The following is a 22052-nucleotide window of genomic DNA, read 5'->3' on the forward strand; positions in this document are numbered from 1 at the left end:
CCAATAAAAAAAGAAGAGGCATCATTGTGGTGATGATAACTTTTGTAAGGACCAATGCTACTACCTTTCAAGAACGAATAAAGCAACAAAAGAGTAGCAGTGACCAACACAGACAAAAGCTCTCTCCGTGTCTTTGGACGGAGGCAGTAAGTAAATGGTTGCCCAGATTCTAAAAATGTCGGTGTGTGTGGGTCTCAAAGAAGAAATATTGCTAGAGTTAAAAGGAAAAGAAGTAAGAAACAGTGTGGGTTAAATTTGCAGTTTTCTCTGCTACGGTACGAATATGAAGGGCTCAGAAATTCATGCATGCTTCATGGAATGGTGTGAACTGCTCCTCTGTGACCTTGTCATTGAACAGTGTTTACGTGCATAATTGGCCAAACCTTCAAGGGTGATACTTTCTTTGTAAAAATACAAGTATAGCTGCAAATACAATTTTTTAATATATTTTTTCATTATTAGTTAAAATTTATTAAAAATTTTAAAATTTATATTAAGCTTTGTTTAGGTAACTTTGTGAATAAATATAACGAGATGATAAAAATAATATTTTTTATAATTTAAAAATAACCTTTTTTTTAAAAGTAAAAAATTTAAATAAAAATAACTTTAAAAAGTAAAAAAAATATAAGTTAATTTTAAGTTATAAAAAATTTTATCTATTTTTTTTATTTTTCTTCTCATATAATAACTTATCTATAAATTCACTCAAACTGAATTTTATTTTATTTTTACTTTTAAATTAATATTATTTTAATATTTTTGTAATTTAATAATTAGGAATATATTTAAATTATGCAATATCCTATATGATACAAAAATTAATAAATAATATTTTTTTATTAAATACTATATCATCTAATAATATTAATCCGTTGTATTAAATTATATTAAATATATTTTATGGTTTTTAATAAGAAATTGTTATATATAAATTTTTATAATGTTATGCGTTGTAAAAAAATTGATATACCTTGTCTATATATATATGTGGGTGGCAAGACTCTAAGTAAAAAGGGCCCTAGAGATATGCTTCCTTTGTCTTGCTTTCCTTTCTTCATCTTCATTGCCCCTATCATCATTTGCATCTTCTTATTCCTTTTCTCCTTCGTCTTCTTCTACTTCTGTGCTCCTTTTCGTTCTACAGATGCGTGGGGACCTCTTCACCCATCATCACTGGCAGAGACCGTTACCAACTTTAGATATAATAAATAGCGTCGATAAATGTATTTTTTGTTCTAATTCATCTCCTTAGTAAGAATGAATTCAGAGATGAAACGAAACTATATATATATACTATGTCACGATCAATGCTTGTAGAGTTGCCTAAATACCATATATAGTAAGTACATCATACTAAACTAAATATGTCGATGCATGCATTATTGAAATGTCGATATCATAGGGAGTAACGAAAGTAAATGTGTATGAATAAATTACTGGACAAAACATTGACCCAGCTTCTTTTTTTTTTTTTTTTATATTGTCCTTTAATTAAAAATGTATTTAAAAGAGTTATGAATTGATATTTATTTTAAAATGTACATATAATTTTATAATATGTTTCAAACATATTCAAAATTTAAAATTTTACTTCAATAATATATTTAATTTTAATATTAATTGTTATTACATAAATAACACTAAAAGTATGTGTAGTATTGAACTTATTTTGTCCTAAATTATTTGTAATAGAATTTTGGTATAATATATGTTAGAAACATGATTAATGTTTATAACATACAAAAAACTTTTGTAGGGTTAAATAATTTGAGCAGGGAATTAGGAAAATTGCATGGAAAAACAAGACGTGAATGAAACGCATCAGGCAGCATCACTTTGGGAGAAACAAAAATGGGAGGCAATCAAATTGAAAACTTGAAGACGAATCCCTCAAAAATCGAAAGATACAGCGAATCACAGGAAAACGACAGCGAATTGGCAAAGTAGGAATAAATCAATTTGGTGGATCTAAGAAGTAGACTTTTATCTGCAAATCTCCAAAATGAAGCGTCACATATCTTTTAGATTTAGATAAATCATATCAGAGTGCATGAATTGCGGAACTAGCTAGGTCGGAATATATATTAGGGAAGTTTTAGTTCTACCTTAGAAGTAACATTTTTATTTTTTTAAATTAATGAGAGTAGGCTTAATAATACATGCCACATCGGTTATCCATTTTATTTTACTTTGTAATTAATGTAATATTTTTATTTTAATAAAAGGGAATTCTGTTTGAGATAAAAACATCCATTTATAATATAGTAAAATTATTCAAAAAAAATTGGTTAAAAGAAATTGAACATCTACTATTTAAATTAACTCTAACTGATTATTAATGTGTAATACGAGGCTTAATTAATATTTTCACTTTTGCTCCAAGCCAAAACTGTACTGTGCCAAGGTGACCAATCAAATTTTAGAAACTAGAATTTTTAGACATCTCTTAACATTAGAAATAACATTTAATAAAGGCATTATTAATTTTTAAGAGAATGTTAATATCATCTTATTTGCTTCAAGTCTTTAGACATCTTATGACATTAGGATAAAATTTAATAATTTTTTAAAATTTTTTAAGAAAAATGTTAACATTTTAAGGTTAATTTTAAACTTCAAACACCTTAAAAAGCCAACAGTTTGAGCCAAAATTCAAACTGCTTACTACTTGGGGCTTACTTTTCCTCGAAGTAGTGAAAATTGTTTGGTTATTTCTTCTAACCTTTGGGGCATGTTTCATGGTCTCAGATTATTAACTCAGAACCAAAAAAGAGAGTAAATCAGCATTTAGCCTTAATTACTTACGTTAGAGATTGTTTATTTACATGGTAAATTTATACAGCATTTTTCATACCACTATTTTTTTTTTATTTTTCTATCACATTACATTTTATTTTATTTTATACAATTTTTTTATAAATTTTTTTAACCTGTGTGCCTAAGGATAAAAAATTAAAATTATAAGATTTTCTTAAAAATAAGAAAATTTATTATCTCAAAATTATAAAAACATTCAATTCAATGCATACTTTTTATAATACTTTAAAGTCTTTAATAAATTATATTTAATATTTATTAACATGTGTCTTTAGACATACATTAAATGAATAAATATATTTACTCACATAAATAATAAATAAGTCTCTCATTAATGCAGATTTTACAAGAATTAAAGATAAATAGAGAATTTGACAATTAATATATTTAAAAATGAGTCTTAATTTTTATAATCTAAACCAAAAAATATTTTGTGGTAATTTTTTTAAAATATGATTAAAAGGAGTATTTATTTCTCTGTTTGTTGTATAACTTTTTGTATAAAACTTTGGAAAATGCTAAGGGCACAGAATTTAAAAATTAAAATAATATTGCCATTACTTATTTTAAAATCCGATACCAACAGTTTTGACCAAAAAAAAGGCATCACTTGTTCCCTTCATACTTCACCTTATGAACTAGATCATTGCGAGGTTTGCTCAAGTTCAAGTCAGATGCCCAGCCCTGTCACCCTCCGTAAATATATGGAAAGGGAACTCGCCACTTCCCTGTTCATGTAGAGACAAACATTCAACATGGGTCAAATGCATTGCCAGTATGTTAATGGCCATGCTTCATGAACCCATGTTAGGACCAAAGATCGTCAAAGTGCCCCAGCATCTCGACCACAACAAGCTAGGTCTCCTTTCCCTAACAAGACCATCAACTATCAATTGTAATTTGCATTTTAGCCAGCCATACGGAGGAAAAGACAAATCGATGTAAGCATTCCATTCTGAATCCTTACCAGGGGGCCTCATTTGAATACGTGACTCATCTATCTCGATCCTAGTCAAGAACAAAAAGGTCCAGTATTTAGGTATTTTCTTCCCTGTTAAACAGCAATTATTATGTCCATTTTACAAACACTAACAAGCAAAAGCAAAGAATTCTCCAATCTAGGCCTCTATCTTGCCCCTTATTGCACATGAATTGCTTTATTCACTCCTATCTTGTGTTTAAGTTCAACTTTTTATTTAATAGAAGACTTGGAACTACAAGAATAGAATTTCAAATCGATAATAATAACTCTAATATGATGTCATGAACCAACATTTTCAAAATCTTAAATTGCTAGATAAAAACATGAATGCCTTTATACTTTTATAACATCGTTAACATCATGTGCTGCGGTACAAATAAACAAAACATCTCTTCGTTAAAATATGAGGATGATTAGAATATAGTACATGTTACAATTATACATTTTCCATGTCAGGCACACCTTGCCCACTTTTTCGATTTCTTCTTACCCCTCTGTATATCACACAGACAAACAAATAACTTATGGAGTAGGAAGGTGATCTTCCACCACCCTTTCCTCCAAACAGATGCTTCTTTCAACACTTTAAAAAGAACAAAAAGAACAAAGTATAACGAGACATCTCAGGAATCATCGATGTTAGCAATTGAAGGTGGTTGGACATCCTCGTTCTGAGATTGACTTTCAGTTTGTGTTGGAACTTCCTGCTGCTGCTCAAGAAACCTGCTCATACGCTCTAGCAATAGTGCAGCCTTCCTTTTCCCTCTGTCTGTACCATTTTGAGCCAATTCCAACAGTGGGACCATCACCCCTAGCTCTTGGGCCTGTGCTAGATATTGTTGATCTCCAGAACAGAGGTGAACTAAAACAGCAGCTGCATTCTCTTTGTTCCTTGGGGATCCATTCCCAATAAACTCGACCAAAACTGGTACTGCCTCTGCAGCTCCAATGGTAGCCTTCCCTTCAGGATGACTAGCCAATATTGCCAAAATAGCCAATGCTTCATCCACCATTCCCCCATTAGGTTCAGTCAGCAGCCGCATCAGTGTGGGAATAACACCAGCCCTCACTGCCTTTCCCTTATTACCCTGGTAAATGCACAAATTGAAGAGTGCTGTTGCAGCATCTTTCTTACCCCTTTGGGTACCCTCACTCAGCAGTATCACTAGCGGTGGTATGGCTCCTGAAGCCCCAATTGTAACCTTATTTTCATCTATAACTGAAAGACTGAAAAGTGTTGCTGCTGCATTTTCCCGAGCTTCCATGCTTCCCTTATGCAGCACTTGAACTATACCTGGAACTGCTCCTGAGGAAACAATGCTTCCTTTGTTATTTTCATGTATGGAAAGATTCAGAAGGGCGGTCACAGCATGCTCTTGAGTGCGGGAGTCAGGCACAGACAGGAGACGGACAAGGAGAGGTATTGCACCAGCTTCAGCAATGGCCACACGGTTATCTGCATTGCGTTTCGCAAGAAGGCGGATTTCACCTGCAGCTAATCTCTGCTCTTCAGGACTGCCAGATGTGAGCTTTTGGAGAAGATTTCCAATCTTACTTCGCTCAGCTGGGGAGCAGGCTGATGCTGATTTACTAGGTTGTGAACTGCTGGGTCGTTTTGGTGGCTCTATGCCATTAGCTTCACACCATTGTGCTATGAGGCTTCGTAAGACATAGTTGGGTGTGAGAACAGTACTAGTGAGAGGTTGTTGTGTTTTTGGGCATGTTCCATGCCCTGCTTGCAACCACTTCTCAATACAAGCACGCTCATAAGTCTGCAGATGAAAACAAAATGTGTTTGAGTGGGTAACATGAAATTATAAGCAGATTGACACTGAAGTAGGGGTAAAATGTCAATAGTGTGAACCAGAATCAGCATATTGCAATTGTATATTACATATCAATTAGAAGAGTGTAATCTAAAAACAGAATTTGCTTCCGTTTCTATACCAAATTTCCAAATTCAATCGAAATTTGTGTTTTAATAAGATCCATGAATATACAAAGCAAATGCACATGTTGCAACCTGTCCAACTTATGTGAAGCTCAATAGCCTCAGAGAAGTAAATTTAAAAACAAGTAGGGATTCATGCTAATGCATTAAAAGAGAGGATCCTCATCCAGAAATAAAGTAGATATTTTCACAAAATTATGCTAGAGCACGGTGCCTTTTGCAGTAATTTACACTCAAGAACACATAAAGAATCATCATATATTCCAATTTGACAAGTCAAGAAGGATAATGACTGACTGCACTTTAGTTGCAACTTAGCTGCCAGAAAGCATCATAGAATGCCCATACCTGTCCAGTTGAAACAATGACAGGATCCTTCATTAATTCTAGGGAAATTGGACATCGAAAATCATCAGGAATAACAGGAGCCTGATGACTCTTTTCATTTGTTCCTAGTCCACTGACTCTTGACGAAATGCCTTTTCCTTCTAAATTATCATCCTTGTCTAGATTTTCAGTTTGCACATAATCCTTTATCTTCTTCAATAACATCGACATTTTCTCAATGTGTGCCCCTGGATCCCCACCACTTGCTGCCACCATCTCATGCAAAGCAAGTGATTCTTGTGTAAGATCAGCTATTCCCATCAATTGCAATTTTTCAGCTAATCGACTTAGAACAGATGGATCTATAGCTGCATCATTGCTGTTGTTGTAAAGAGACAGCATATCCTCATACAACTTGACATCTGGTTCATCAACCCTCCCTTTAGCTCTTTTGAACTGGGCAAGAACCAGCTCAACCTGAAATGAGCGAGAAAATTAAACAAGACTATGTAAATAACAAAACAGCAAAGACAAAGAAGCTCCACAGTGTTGCAGTATCCATTCTAATGTCACAGCTAATAGTAGAAGGTTCAACAAATCGAATCTTGAAAAATAATATAGGCTGAGTAAGATCACTGTGCTGCACACATACAATTGTTAATATATATGTATACAACAACAACAAAAAAAACAACCACCAAGCCTTATCCCACTTCATATATATGTATAATTGAAATATTAATACCTGCTCTTTAACTTCATCTGATATGTCAAGTTGATCAAAGGAAATTGCACCCAATGACTGTTCCAACTGAGTTGTCACCTCATTGAATTTATTCATAATTTTGTCTCTCTCAAGGACCTGAAAACAGTTAAGACAGCTGAATCAACATCTAAGGCAGTAGATGATATTTCATTGGAAACATGTTTCCATAATGTTTTCTCAACCCATAGTTATAATGGGGATTTACAAGCGAAACAGAGCTTCAAGCAACTACAGGTCAAAACAAGCATACAAGACTGCCTCCTATTAAACTGTAAGTAAACTAAGGTTTCCATGTAGACATAAAATTAATACAACACTAGCAAATATTAAGTAAATATTATTTAGATTTCAAATAGTACTACTACAGTAAATTGCATTATTTCATAGTGTTGCATATACCTGGATTAGTTTGACCATTTCAGAGTCCCACAATATAATAAATTTAATAGCATGGGCAGTGTTTTTATTAATTTTGGACACCATTAAAGTAAAATACCCTTCCCTTACTTCTGCTTCTGCCTTTTAACTTTTTTCTGCAAAGCTCCACACAACAGATATAGGTAATCAGTTATCCAAATAACAATGGTTCAAAGCATTTGAACCATGTGACATAATCACCAAACAGCTAAAAACATACCAAAGAAGGTTTGATCAAAGTAAGAGTGCTATTCATGATCCATAGTATATATTAGCCTCTTGTTAACCATAGTAATTAACAAATACACTAGCTCAAAAAGGGGATGTGCACAGTTTTTAACTGCAAGAAATTCACTGCATTCAGAAATCTCCCTCTTTATCTTTATGTGTAAAACTTACATCCTTAAATTTCCCTGTGAAGTTGGGAAAGTATCTCTAGCAAAGAAAGAAAAAGCATATGAAACTCTTGATTCAAGTTCCTATCAAAAGCTTGTATAACAATTGGAAATAAAAGAGAGAATATTCTTCTGTTGATACCCAGGTGCAGCCAGCACGCATCAAGAAACCTACAGGAACCCAGTGTTACATATCGTCCAAGATATTGATCTGTTGCAGCCTTGCAATTTCAGCAAATACGATCTAAAACATGAACACTATACCGGCTCAGCACTTTCTTATCTTCACGATTTCCAAACAACATAAAACATATGCTCAATGTCCAATTAGCAGGAAAAGCCATAATCGCTATACTCGACCAGTACATAAAATAAACATCAAATAGGAAAAGAAAAGCAGAAAATATTCTATTGACTTAAAAACCAAAATTAATTAAAAAATAAACAAAAAATCATACCGAACTTATAATTCAAAGTAGCTTGAAAATTGTTATTGCGGAAATTACTTTCGATCCCATGTTCAATAGAAAGCAGAAAACAAAAGAAAAATCAATTCAGAGTAACAAACCAAGTAAATCTTGCTTCCTTCACTTCCGAATCTGAGGAGTTCCGTGGCGGATTCGAGAGCTTCCTTGAAGGCGAGCATGGCTTTGGAAGTGTCCTCAGGAATCGCCTCTTTCATGTCCGTAATCTCTTCGAACAACGGGATCAGCAGCTTCAACCTACGCGCCAAGTTGCAGTACTGCTTCTTCACCGTAGGCCTGTAATCTGAGATGCTAGCAATCTCATTCACCAACCCAATCACCGCGCTCGCTTTCTCATCCTCCATGCTTGCTCCGCGCCACTTCCCCGAGTTTCACAGATCACGCAATACGGCAACGTTTAGCAGAAAAACCTTGCAACTCGCCGGAGATCCAAGTCGCTGGTCATAGTCACCCGTCAACGACACAGAAATCTTCAGCCACTGTGATTTTATGGGAGAGGGAGAGGGAGAGAGAGACGCGCAATGACTACTCTTTCTAATTCTAAATCTCTTTGTGGCGCGGCTCAAGCTGAGTGAGCTAACCAAGATTGAGAAGGTAACCATGTGACTCAGCTCGGCTTCGGCTAGTACAGCGCTGAGTGAACGTGATGTTCAGTTAATAATTCAGTTTTAAGGAACTACGGTAACTCTCGTATAACAATATACTATCATAATTTAAATATGATTTTTTTCTGTATTTTTTAAAATTTTGATATTAGTTTCTTTCATTATTTAAAATTCAATAGTTTTAATTCTTAACACGACTTTTAAAAAAATTATAAAAAATTTAATTTCATAAAAATACAAAAACTAAAAACATATTTAATTTACTGTAATAACACGACAACGAAAACAAATCATCAATGGCGACGGAGCAAATCTTGCCTTTGACTGTCAATTTTAAGGTTGGGAGAATGATAAAAAATTGTTTACGGTGAAGTTTTTCCATTACTATCGTTGTATTTTTAAAAAAAAAATTGATAATAATATAATTTAAAAAATGATCACGATCATTTGAATTTTTTATTTTTTTGTCGTTCTCCTTTTATCTTTTTTTGAAGAAGAGTAACTCTTAGATAGCTCTTAGGACAGCCAGATTTATATTAATTTTATTGTTTTTTTTTGTGTATTGCTTACTTTTTTTTTATTATTAAGTAGTTAATTTATTTTTTTTCTTACAATTTCTAAGACAATCTTTTGTATACTTATTTTTATGATTATTTTTAAAACTATTCCAAAATTTTTGTATCTCTTAAAATTGAGTCATATTATTATTTTATACTTTTAGCTTGAAATGAGTTAAGATTACAAGAAATAGAACAATTAAGCTCAAAGAAGTTTAAATAATAAAAATAATACAAAGTTGACTTTTTAGCTAGTAGTTTACAAAGAAAATAATGTCTCTATCATATCAATGCAAGCATATAAAAATATAGTTTCAAAAAGGTTAAAGACAAGTTCTAATGTCGTACAACTATGAGTGCAATCACACAATAAAAAAATGTATAATGATATAATTTTGTCATCTATATCAATAGCTCAAATCCTCACAAGGTATATATTCTATCACAATTGATCCAACACACAAAATTTTTTAAAATCCATCTATAAAATCGAAGAATAATTCAATCAATCCATCAAAGTCAAAAACATAATACTCCCTTCACTTAAAATTAACATTATTCTTAATGGAAACACAATAAGCACAAGGACAATAATAACAATCCAATAAATAAGATAGTGATAAGAAAAACTCCTTTATCAATCGGAGTAGGTGGCCAACTCAAGGATGGCCTCCCTCCAGTGAATGTTCCTGCAAATTTTCATGAAAAAGCTTGAGCCAATGTCTATTAACCTTGAAGCTCATTTGAAATTACTATTTTTTAATTAAATAAACTATAATAGGAAGTGCAATAAAGTTTTTTTTAATTATTTTAATTTTAATTTTTTATATTTTTTTTAAAAAAAGTTTATTTTTTTATAAAAATTGAAAATTTAAACTAATCTATCTAAAAAAAACTAATCCTATCTTTAAAAACAAAGCAAACTAAATCTAGTCTAATTAAAACAATCAAATCTTAACTATAATTCAAAATTCAAATTTAAATATATTAATCTAACCTAAATTAAATGTGAATGATCCTTATCCTGCTGCTCCTCAAATCTTTATGAAATCTTTGCAAATCACACAATTCTACAACAATCCTATCAATCCAATTCTCTAAAAATTCAAAATTCAATTTGCAATTCAAATTTAAAATGCACTAAAACAACAAAATTTAATAAAACAAAATTAGAAGACAAGAAACAACGAAATCTTATTTAATGCAAAAAAATTAATTTTATTCAACCTTATTAATGACAAAAATTAAAATTAGATACACCTAAACAAACAAACAATGCCGAATAAGGAAAAAAATAAAAATATACCAACTCGCAGACAAAGATAAAAACAAAAAAACAAAACTACGAATCAAAACAATAGAAAGCGATAATAAACTCTAAAACAAATCAAAACTGACAACGTATCCTCGGTAATGGCGCCAATTTGATAGACGATGTTGAATATGTAACGCTCCGAATTTTGGTAATATTATTTATTATTATTATTATTATTATTATTATTATTATTATTATTATTATTATTATTATTATATATATATATATATATATATATATTCATATGTGTGTTAATTTATTTGATAATGATGTTTATGTGTATTAAGTATATGAATGTGTGTATTTATGTGTACGCATGACTGGATAGGACTGAGATGGGCTAAGTGCCTGAGTGTAGGGCGTGATACTGGGCTGTTCTCGCTATAGCGAGAGGGCCTGAGAGGGAGGACCAGAACTGTCGTCTTCTCGCTGTAGCGAGAGACGTCTCGCTGCTGTAGTGACAGAGCGACAGTTTGGAGTGCATTTCTGGGTGCAATCTCACTGTAGCGAGATTCTGCAGAAACTAGAGTGCAGTTTCGTCTGATATTTTCGCTACAGCGAAAGTGTCGCGACCAAAAAATGATTTAAAAGGGGTTTAGGGTTTGAGAAGTTATTTCTCAAAAATTCCTTCGAATCCCTCGACCCAGAATCATTTTCCACCGATTAAATTACCTCCAAAGCCGTTCGGGAGCTTGATTGAAGGTTGAATCCGTGTGGGGAACACTTAGAGGTGAGTTTTAATGGTTAGAGTTCTGTTTCTCATCCCCTTTTCTTGGTTTCTTGGAGTTCTCATGGAATTCTTTCATATGTTTAGGCCGTAATTTGTGTAGGGAGCACGTCTGTGGTCAAATCTGAGTGTGAGTCTTCAATCTGAGGTAAGGGAGAATTCTACCCTATTTTAATATATTGTAATTCTTGTGTATTTTGATGATTAATGCAATGTGGCTGAGATAGAAGATAGAAATTGTGTGTTTGATGGGAATTGATATGCAAGTGATTTGTGATAGAATAATTGGACCCCGTGAAGGTGATTGTGTGTGATGGAATGCCATTGATTGGTGAATTAATGATATTGTGAATAAATGTGGACTATGTGCTGTGTAATGTGAAATGAATGTGGGCCTAGTGCCGTGTATTTGAGTGTCATATGGGCTGTGTATCGTGTGTAAGCATGACTATTGCATGCGTGAATGAAATATGTGTGAATGAGCGTGTTAGCGCTATTGTAATGTACTATAAATGATTCAGCGATACACTGGAGATGTGAGAGATGAGGACGGTAGAAATACCTTGGGGAAGAGGGAGTGGTGGTGACACCGACTGCGGAATGGGTGCACTACGGGCCACACACTCTCTTTCTTACTAGACCTTTGACTACTATCTTTGTTGAGTGATCCGTGACTACCCACGTGGTATCCGTGAGGCGAGAGTAACCAGCGACCATTCATGGTATAAATCTGTTATCACAGTGCTACAATGAATATGGCTGACGTGCATATGCATGAGTTTATGAATTATACTTATAGATGCGGAATGCTACTTGTGAATGTAATTGTTTAATGTATTGGAAAAGTACTGGAAGTGAGACTCTATGTTGACTGTGTATTTTTAGGTAGTGTAAAATACTCACCATTACATTTATTTTTCAGGTAATCAAGACGATCAGCACCAGACTTAGTGAAGGGACAGATGGACTGCTATAGGACTTATATTTTATTTTGAAGTTGTTGTAATCGAACTAGTCTTGTAGCAGTTATTTGATATTAAACTGTAACCCTTCACTTATTTCAAAATCTTTTATAAAAATTTGGTTATCCGATTTACGAAATTATTATTTAATTGAAATTAAATTTAAAGTGTTACAGAATCTCTATCAAAACAACTAAGTTTTCTAAAGATTTTGTAGTATAGAGTCAAACTTAAGTCGATTAACAGAGATACATTTTCAATCAAATTTAATTTTAGATTTTGTTTTAAAGAATGCAAATAAGGTTTTTTGGAGTTTTAAAAATTGTAAATTAATTAAATTAAATTACGGACAGAATTAAAGTGAGTAAAAATGAATTAAGAAACATCAATGCATAGAATACCAATTACGTGTAACTTCGGCTATCACAATATATAAATATTTAAATTCACGTTTGAACAATCACCCAATTTAATTATTAATTCAATCGAATAACCTAATTGAATAGAATTACGAATTAAATCAAATAATCATTTAACCTAATTCGTTTTAATTATCAAATCAGAGCATCAATCGAGTCCTAATTTAAATTCTAACAACAGAAAAGTAAATCACGATCTCAATATACAATTATGAGACTAGAGAGAAAAGATAACAAACTCGAAGCAATTTAGCGCATAACTCAAGTCGGAATTACAATGTTTGAATTCCACAGATTGAACGAGAGATTTAGCCTTCCATCGAAATGGTTACCCTACGCAAGAATAAGAAAAGAACAAGAGAGATCGAGAGAAAGTAAAAATAAGGATTCTTATTTCGGCCAAGTCTCAAAATCTCAAAGTGTCTAATCTCATGCGCAAACGCGCGCACCCTAATTAAGAATTTCATTAGTTTATTTATAGGTTTTGATTAGGGTAAACTAATTGGCCAAAATTCGGGCCTCAATAATATCTAAAAGCCTAAATGCAATTATTAAATAACAATGGTCCAAATAAAATTCTGCAAAAATATTCAGCAAATCTGTCTCAATTTTTAAAAATAATAAAAAGCAAAAAATAACTCCAAATCTGGCAGTCATATATTCATTTTAAAGCTCTAGATGTGTAAAATTTAATGCAATTAGAATCGGCCAAAAGCAATATCTGTAAAAAAAAGTTATGGTTAAAAGAGTAGTGAGAGGTTAGAATTATCAAAAAATAAAAAAATAAAAAAATTTATTTGTAATAGGTTTAATTTATTTCAATAAAAAAATAGTAAATAAAAATAAAAACTATAAATCTAAATATAAAATATGTTATATCACCTGTGTATTTGAGTTTATTAAACGGCTTTACTAGCTAGTAAGGAAACCTGATTATGTGATATATTGCACAAGGTTTAGTCAACCATAAACCGCTGCGATAAAAACACCAACACTGTTAATGATTCATCCCGGGTGGAAGGTTCTTCCAAATCTACCTTGCTGGCTTCACGAAGAAATGCACAAATATATCTTCACAATCGCGTTGCACCAGGCTGTGAAACATGCCATCAACCACTCCTAGAAGCAACCTAATACATTCCTACCACGTAAATTAGAGAGCTTTCTTAATGAGATGTTATTTGTTATGCCAAAATTCTTGTCATGTTACAGTTATTTAAAAGGAATGTCATTTTCATTTTATATTTCTTAATAGCTTCTTCTTTTTGTTGCAAAAAGGGTGTAATTTTAAAACCCACTTTACAACTTTCTCGATGAGACCATTTTTTTTCTTCCCCGTCATACATATCTCTTCTTTCTATCACTTTTTAGTTTTTTTTTTCCACCATTTTCTTCCATATCTTTCATTCAGAGTCATCAATAAAAGTTACGAATATTTTATTGGAAGTTAAAAAAATAATACGATACCGCTTTTCATCGTAAGAGATCTATTAGGATCAGTCCTTTGAAAAAGTTCGTCTATAATATGATTAATATTAAACCCGAGAAAATAATAATTACATAGTGTTTGAATCAGTATGAGTAACATTAATTAAAGAACCATTGCATAGTCTAAATATACAAAAGTTCAAGAAAAGATTAAAAAAAAGCATACAGGAAACACAAAAGTAAGTTCTTTAAGCATTTAAAATAAAAAATAAAAAAAGATGTCAAAGTTATTAACAATAGTTTATTTAGCAGCCATACAAAGATTAAAAAACCTCGCATCCCTTTTCTAAAAAATGATTTTGATTAACAATTCCTAACTTACCCGTAATCAAATGAGTTACTAATAATTAATGTAGCGTAGGAGGTGGTATTGTAGAACAGAACGCAGCCAAGGAATTTGCGAAGTGTGTGGGGCCATTAGAAAGCAAAGAAAGAGAAGAGATGGTGTCCATATGTTAAGAACAAAAGTCAAAGGCTGTAGACGAACGGTGGCCATATACAAAGAGACGGTGGGTCCACGTGAACTTGAACCCGATTAAGCGACGGCGGAAGTAAAGATGCACACAGCCACTCCAATCAACTCGGCTCCACTTCAACTTAGAAGGGATCAAATTCACAAGTACTCAAGTACAATCCCGAATACATTTATTTCCTTTTAGTTTTAAGGGGTATTCCTCTTTTTTAGCTTAACTTACTTGAGTTTCTTGCCACAATGAACTAATATGAATGGATTTGACTCTTCATTTTAGTTTAAATTAGATAAAATATTTAAAAGAATAAAATATTTTCAAAAAAGTGAGTTGTGAAACGTAAAATTTAATTTAAATATAATAATAATATCTATTTATATTATTATTTTTATTCAATTATAAATTATCATTATATTAATGAGATACTAAAATTAAACTCTATGAAACCTTAGAAAAACATTATAATTTTTGTGAATGATTTTCCACGTAACAAGGCAAAGTGGGACCGAAACACGAGGAAACTGCGGCACATGGTGGACGTGTAAGAAACAATGATGCGATTCAAAGAGAAATTGATTGATGAATAGTGTGAATGCGATGTACAGTGTAACGACTGGCGTCGAGAAAATGCGAATGAGTCAAGGCCATCCATACAGGATGAACGGATCGTGATCGTCCACTACGGTCCCTCAGATTCATATCAACGCAAGCTAAGCAGTGCAGTGTGTTACAGTGATTATGATCCCTGAACTTGTATGTCACACCTTTTTTTTGGCTTTTGTGATATCTTTCCATGTAAGGAAATTAAGGAGTAAGACAAGGAGTGATAGAAAATTTAATATTTTTAAAATAAAGCATATAAATTTAACATATTGATTATGTATTTATTATCATACACGAATATAAACATTTTAATTTAAATTAAAATTAAGTTATTTGTTTACTTTTAAAAATTATCCTCCAAGCAAAAATAAAGACGACATAAGAAGAGAGAGGAGTGCAATGGGGAGAGGAATTTATTTATTTTCATTTAAAAACATTAAAATAATATAAAAATTGTTAAGAAATAAATTAAAATAACAAACTAATTTATTTTATTAATTTGATTTTTTATAGATAATTTTAACACAATTATTTATTTTACTCATAAATAATAATTTTTTTGTTGTCTCTTTCTTTTATTTGAAGTTATCTGAATATCAAATATTTTAATGATTTTTTCATTTCTTTTCTCTCAATTTCTATCCTCTTTGTTTGAGCATTAAGAGAAGAAGAATAAATGCCTATCAAAGACCAAGAAACAACGAATCTCTTATCCGTAAAAAGGTACCTGTTCTTGAAAGAAATCTGTATTCACACATAAATGGAGGATTTGAAACAGTAGTTAAACATTCCCCTGTGTTAAGGAATATGTAGTTGTGCGTCTTTCAACGTATAGATAGTAATGTATTTAATCGATTTTTTTAATATATATAAGATCATAGATTAAATATAAACTATATAATCATTTATAAATAATTAAAAATTAGAAATTAAAATTATTTTGAAATATCACATATTTTCATATTTTAAATATTTAATAGTTAATATTTTATCTTTTTTTACTCTAATACTCGTTTCATTTAATCTAAAAATAAATTTATCAAAAAAATAATGCTTATCAAAGTTACTATATTTAATATTTTAGAAAATTGTATTAATCATATTATTAATTAATGTACTATTTATTTGTTAATCATGCATATTAAATTTCAAATAAACTATATATTTTAAAATATGTAATTACATAGAAAATAAAATTAATTAATTAACAGTTAAATAATATTTAAATTCCATATTTTTAATGAAATTCATCACCATAAAATGTTACTAAAAATATTAATTTAATGTCCATTGTGTGTTTCAATAAAATTTTTTATTCTTATAAATTTTATCAATCTTAAAATTAGTCCTTCTAAAAAAATTATTGATATTTTATATTTAATATTTTAAATGAATTATAATTAATTTTAATCAAAATTTGGAATTTAAAATTTTTATTAATAAAAACTAATTTTTTTTATCTTTTTCAAATATTGTGAATTAAATATCGACAATTTTTTTATAAAAACTAATTTAAAAATAATAATATTTATTAAAAAAATTATATTTAAGTGGACACATATGTGCGTACAAGTATTATATATATATATATATATATATATATGGAACATGATCTTTTTACACTGATATAAGTTTAAAAACTCTTACATATAATTTGAGCCTTTTATTTATTTTAAATTTAACAGGTTATAAGTTATTACTTAACTGACCATTAAATTTAAGTTAAATAAAAAACTCAGATTAAGTGTAAGAATTTTTAGACTTACATTAATGTAAAAAGATTTTCTCATATATATATTGTGATCAATAAATATTAGTTTTAAATATCATATATCAAGAATAATTAAATAATTACAACTTTTCCTAATAACATATATAAACTGACAAAAATTCATTCATTTTTTTAAAAAGAAAATTTGTGTGTTTGAGGCGCATAATTATCGCCTAATCCTATTTTTAAACAAAAACAGTAGAATGGAGTTAGTATCTCTAATTCTACTGACGAGACACCACTAACGAGTTTTTTGCCTTTTTAGAGTTAATTTTAAAACAAAATACCAAAATAGAGCTTCATGTAAACATATTCTCGGTCTGGGGTGGGCGAGTGATGTGGCAAGAAAGTTGTCCATAATAGGGACAACACATATGATGCCGTGGCGAACTGTGAGAGTGTCGTCCCACCAGAACCGATACTCATGACAGTGTTGTCCCATTATTAGACGACACTCATGAGATGTTGACACGTGTCGCTTAATGAAGTTGTGTCATCTATTTTTGGACGATTTTAGTAGCGTCTATAACAAAGACGATTCCAATACCGGCCCACGATACCCGATTTTAATGTGACCAGTGGATAAAAATTTTGATACATTCTTTTATCCAACTTCAAATGTGTATAAATATGAAACTTTCACATTTTAACCGTGAAGCTGAAGAACGAATAGGCTGCTGGAGAAGACATTGTAACTAGATAGGCTGGAGAAGAAATTGCAAGAAGAGCAATAATAAGGTTAGATTTTTTTAAGCATTATAAATATATAATTTTGTTTATTGGCTATTAAGAATTTATATTTAGAATAATAATATTTATTTTATATTTGGATAATATTTTAAGTGTTAATGTTGTAATATAAATTTTTTAAGTATTAAAAAAAATTTAAATATTTGTAATTACAAATAAATTTTTAAATATATTTTATTATATTATAAATTTGGCTTATTTGTAATGCAGGATGAATGAAATTGTTGTTATATTATATTCAAATAGTAGAATATATGAAGAAAATGAAGGTATAATTTTTGAAGGAGAGAAAAAGATGATTAAGATAGAACGTGGCATCATTGAGTGACACGTGTCAACATTTAATGAGTGTCGTCTAATAATAGGACGACACTGTCATGAGTGTCGGCTACTGGTGGGACGACACTCTCATAATTCGTCACGTCATCATATGTGTTGTCCCTAATATGGACGATTCTCTTGCCACGTCACCCCCAACCCCAGACTGGGAATATGTTTACATGAAGCCCTCTTTTAGTAATTTTTTTTAAATTTAACCTTAAAAGGGCAAAAAAGCCCACCACTAACATGTAAGAGACTTAATCCAGAGACCTAAATCACAAGAAAATTTATCTAATAGCAGCCACTTAGATAATGTTTAGACGCCAATAGATATTTTTGGAGATTGATGCCCACCAATCGATATTTTAGACAGCTTAAGAAGTTTTGAAAAATTGAATCCACAACTATATGAAAAGTACAAAATTATCTCATTTCATTTTATTTACATCATATATCAATTTTAACCTTGTAATATATGTAACTGAATAATAAAAACAAATCAAATATAAAAATAGAATTATGGCATATTTTGTCATATGTATGTTAATATAAATAATATAAAAATAACCTCATATTATACAAAATGTTATTCATTGAAAAAAAGTTATTATTAATATATAATTATTAAAAATTTAAGAGATTTAAGACACCATCCCAAATTAGGACTTAAAAATAACTGAAGGCATCTTTAAATACATCAAATTTATTTCTGAAAATATAATCTCATAAAAATCAATGTTAAGTCAAGGCACGTGAATTTGTAAGCCAAATCGGATCATGAACACTCCAAATTTGAATATAATGATGTTTCTGTGTATACATGTGTTTTTTAAAAAATATATTTTTAAAAATAATTTTTTAAAATATAATTTTTTTAAACTAATTTTTTATTTGGTGTTTTTTTTATTATGTTAACAGTAATATCATCTATATATTAAATGATAATAAATTTTTATTATTATTTTAATAAATTATTATAAGTAATAATAATTATTATTTTAACAGACTTGTACGAAGATAGTTGATATTGCTGAAAACTCGAAACACCTTGATTGTGCTGTTCAGCACTTTGGACGTGGCTCGTTACTAGGCTGGTCAAGTATTGAAGATCAGAACAGTAAGATGCCATGACACTTTCAGCTCCATTGAAACCATAATCCAAGCTGGGATTTCTACTGGCAGAGAGATTTGAAGGCAACCCATTATAGTTGTAGCAACACCAAAACATCTTTCCATGGTAGCAAAAACCTACTAACTTTAGTTTACCATGCCTGTGTGACTACAAAAGTAACATAAATTTGTTTTATTTATGTTTCCAACATCTTATAAAATAATTTAATTGTCGCATAACACCAATCAAGGTAACCTCATCAATCTTATAAAGTAGTGAAAAAATTTCACTACTTTCTCTGGCATGGCATTCTAGATATAACCAGTAACCATTGCAGTCTAACCCGCCATATCCTCATCAAACAATTTCTGCGCGGACTCCATATCATCACTTTTTGCATAGACAACAATCAACTCAGTTCTCAGCAGTATAGACTATTTTCATATAATAATTTATTAAAATAATAATAAAAATTATAATATTGGCTATCCTTATACAATAGTAATACAATTTATTATCATCGCATCTTTTCCGATGCATATATAATTACAACACTTGTTAATTTCTGAGTAGTATCGGCCATCTTGAACCAACAGTCTATTATAATAATAATAATAACTTATTATCGTCCATACATAAACAATAATACTGCTAACATGACTAAAAAAAATACTAAATAGAGAATCAGTTTTTAAAAAAAATTTAAAAATTATTTTTAAATATATATTATTTAAATAAAAAAGCCATGCATACAAGTATGACCTCATTGATGTTAATTAATTTTTTGTGAACATAAAACACTTCTAATAGAAAATAGAAGGTAGCAACAAGTGTAGTTATTTACAATCGCATGTATTAATTTTGGGCTTTGGAGCTATTCATATTTACTAAATACCTCTATTTATAAAGAAAGAAAAAAAAACAAACTTATTATATGAGTTTGGTTGTTGCCAGACTTGATACTGGGGATGTTTCTATTGCGGGCTGATTTCTTGGCCCATAACGAAGTTTTTGTCAATAATGTGTTTTAATAGAATCCTTGTTGACCTAAAAAGACGACTTGCAGACCCTTATTCCGTAATGAAAGAAAAAAAAATCAGAAATCATCTCAAATTGTACGTATTATTAATTTTTTAAAAATTAAATAGATGATTAAATCATAAAAGTGCCAAGTTATGATTAAATAGATAAAACTGTAATTGAGTTAATAATAAATAACTTTTTTTCATATTTTTTATATTATATATTATTAAATAACAAACAAATATAAAATTTAAGTCAATTTGCACATTAACATAAATAACTATACCACGTATTTTGTAAGATACAAAATTTTATGCACATATTTCATATACGAGTCTTTATTCAGTCTTTAATAAAGTGCAGTACATTTTATCTTTTAAGGGACTAAGTGCAATTTTTAAAATTAGAGGAGCGAATAATGTGTTTTAAGTATTTTTCATTAAGGTAGAAAATAGTGTAATTTCCTTTGATGAAAAATTAATTAAAAATATGAACTTAATTTAATATGAAAAACTCAAACGACACGCATCACAAATGAAAAAGAGGTATGATTATGTGATGAAAAGAATATATAAAAATATTGTTTTATTCTTAAAAATAGAAATTCATTGTAGAAGGTAAAATAAGCAAAAAAAAAAATGTGAAAAGGTGAAATAGTTAGTTTTTTCTTTTTCTTAAAATGGGTGGTTTCTTTTGAAGTTTGATTGTTAGCTAGTTTATGCCACCAGTAAACTAAGGAAGCTACAGAAAGGCGTATTTTGTATTTAAAAATATAAAGTGAAAGTGTTAAAGTAAAAATTGCTTTAGTTATTTGATATATTCAAACTTGATTTTAAAAGCATAAAACAACTTGTCTTCCTTGACGGGGGTTTAGATGATTGACTAATCAGATTATCCAAGTTTCACTGTTGGGGATAATCACTTTCAGGGCATTTGTTTTTTCAAGCAATGTCGTTGTCGTAAAGTTAAAATCAAACACAAAGTATTGTTATAATTATTATTAACACTTTAATCATCTAACCAAAATAGATTTTATTGTAACACTTTTGGTTTATTAAAAAGAAGGGAAAAGAATTAAACTTTTTTTCTTTTAAAATATATAATGAATATACCTCTCATATAATTTGTGATATAATCTAATATATGTTTAATAACTTTCTGTATTAATAATTTTTTTTCCATTCACTTCTAATACCTACTTATTCGTCATATTTTTATTATTTATTTATTTTTCTTCTCGCACCCATTCTTTACATTTACCGTTATAAGATCATTCGTCTTGTAACGGACTCCATAAAGCATATATGAACAGCAGAATTTCACGCAAAGGAAAAAACATGAGTAGAAAAACTTTTGGGGACCCAGTAAAAGAAAAATAGAAATAAATTGAATGGTCTAACGATGGAGGAAAAGAGGTTACTGTTTTGACTCGAAGTAGAATACATGGATCCAACGAAGAATTTTCGTATTAGAACAAAATTAGTAACAAGACCAAGTAGCCCCAGTCAAATTACGGAAACTCGAACTTCAAGTTGATGTTTTTGACATGTTTACTAGTCAATAAAATAAAATTATGATTAAGGATTCAAATAATATTTGCAATATTACGGTAGATGAGATGACTTATTAACGAGTTTGTATCTAAGAGTGCGTTTGAAGGTGAAGCGTTGGATTTGATGGAACAAAAGGTGGATATTGAATTCAGAGTTTGGGGATATTGGAGCCTACCCTTTTGTGGGAATCTGTCTGATACCAAAGCCAAGTCAGTCTCAGTAACTGCTCATTAC

At 30.3% G+C, this 22052-nt stretch overlaps 1 protein-coding gene across 2 annotated transcripts; it reads right to left on the reverse strand.

Annotated features, from left to right (window-relative positions):
- Window positions 1-4100: 4100 nt before the first annotated feature.
- LOC113857816 (U-box domain-containing protein 13-like) lies at window positions 4101-8685 on the reverse strand. 2 transcript variants are annotated; one of them, XM_027490034.1, is made up of 4 exons: window positions 8227-8685; window positions 6826-6942; window positions 6102-6557; window positions 4101-5574 (listed from the first exon to the last, which is right to left on the reverse strand). In XM_027490034.1, exons 1-4 carry the CDS (start codon window positions 8485-8487, stop codon window positions 4426-4428), a joined length of 1983 nt encoding a protein of 660 aa, XP_027345835.1. In that variant the 5' UTR covers window positions 8488-8685; the 3' UTR covers window positions 4101-4425. The 2 variants fall into 2 exon arrangements, with proteins under 2 accessions (XP_027345835.1, XP_027345836.1); XM_027490035.1 differs by having other exon boundaries at window positions 4118-5574; window positions 6826-7902; window positions 8227-8647.
- Window positions 8686-22052: the final 13367 nt, after the last annotated feature.

Source organism: Abrus precatorius, unplaced genomic scaffold (genome assembly GCF_003935025.1).
Source record: "Abrus precatorius isolate BTA unplaced genomic scaffold, Abrus_2018 Scaffold2, whole genome shotgun sequence".
Lineage (NCBI taxonomy): Eukaryota > Viridiplantae > Streptophyta > Magnoliopsida > Fabales > Fabaceae > Abrus > Abrus precatorius.

Coding starts and splice junctions, on each gene's coding strand:
- LOC113857816 (XM_027490034.1), bottom strand. CDS start 8,487: ATGGAGGATGAGAAAGCGAGCGCGGTGATTGGGTTGGTGAATGAGATT. Junction 6,943..8,226: donor AAGGAAGCAAGATTTACTTG/GTTTGTTACTCT, acceptor AACTGTTTTCAG/GTCCTTGAGAGAGACAAAAT. Junction 6,558..6,825: donor CAGATGAAGTTAAAGAGCAG/GTATTAATATTT, acceptor CGCTCATTTCAG/GTTGAGCTGGTTCTTGCCCA.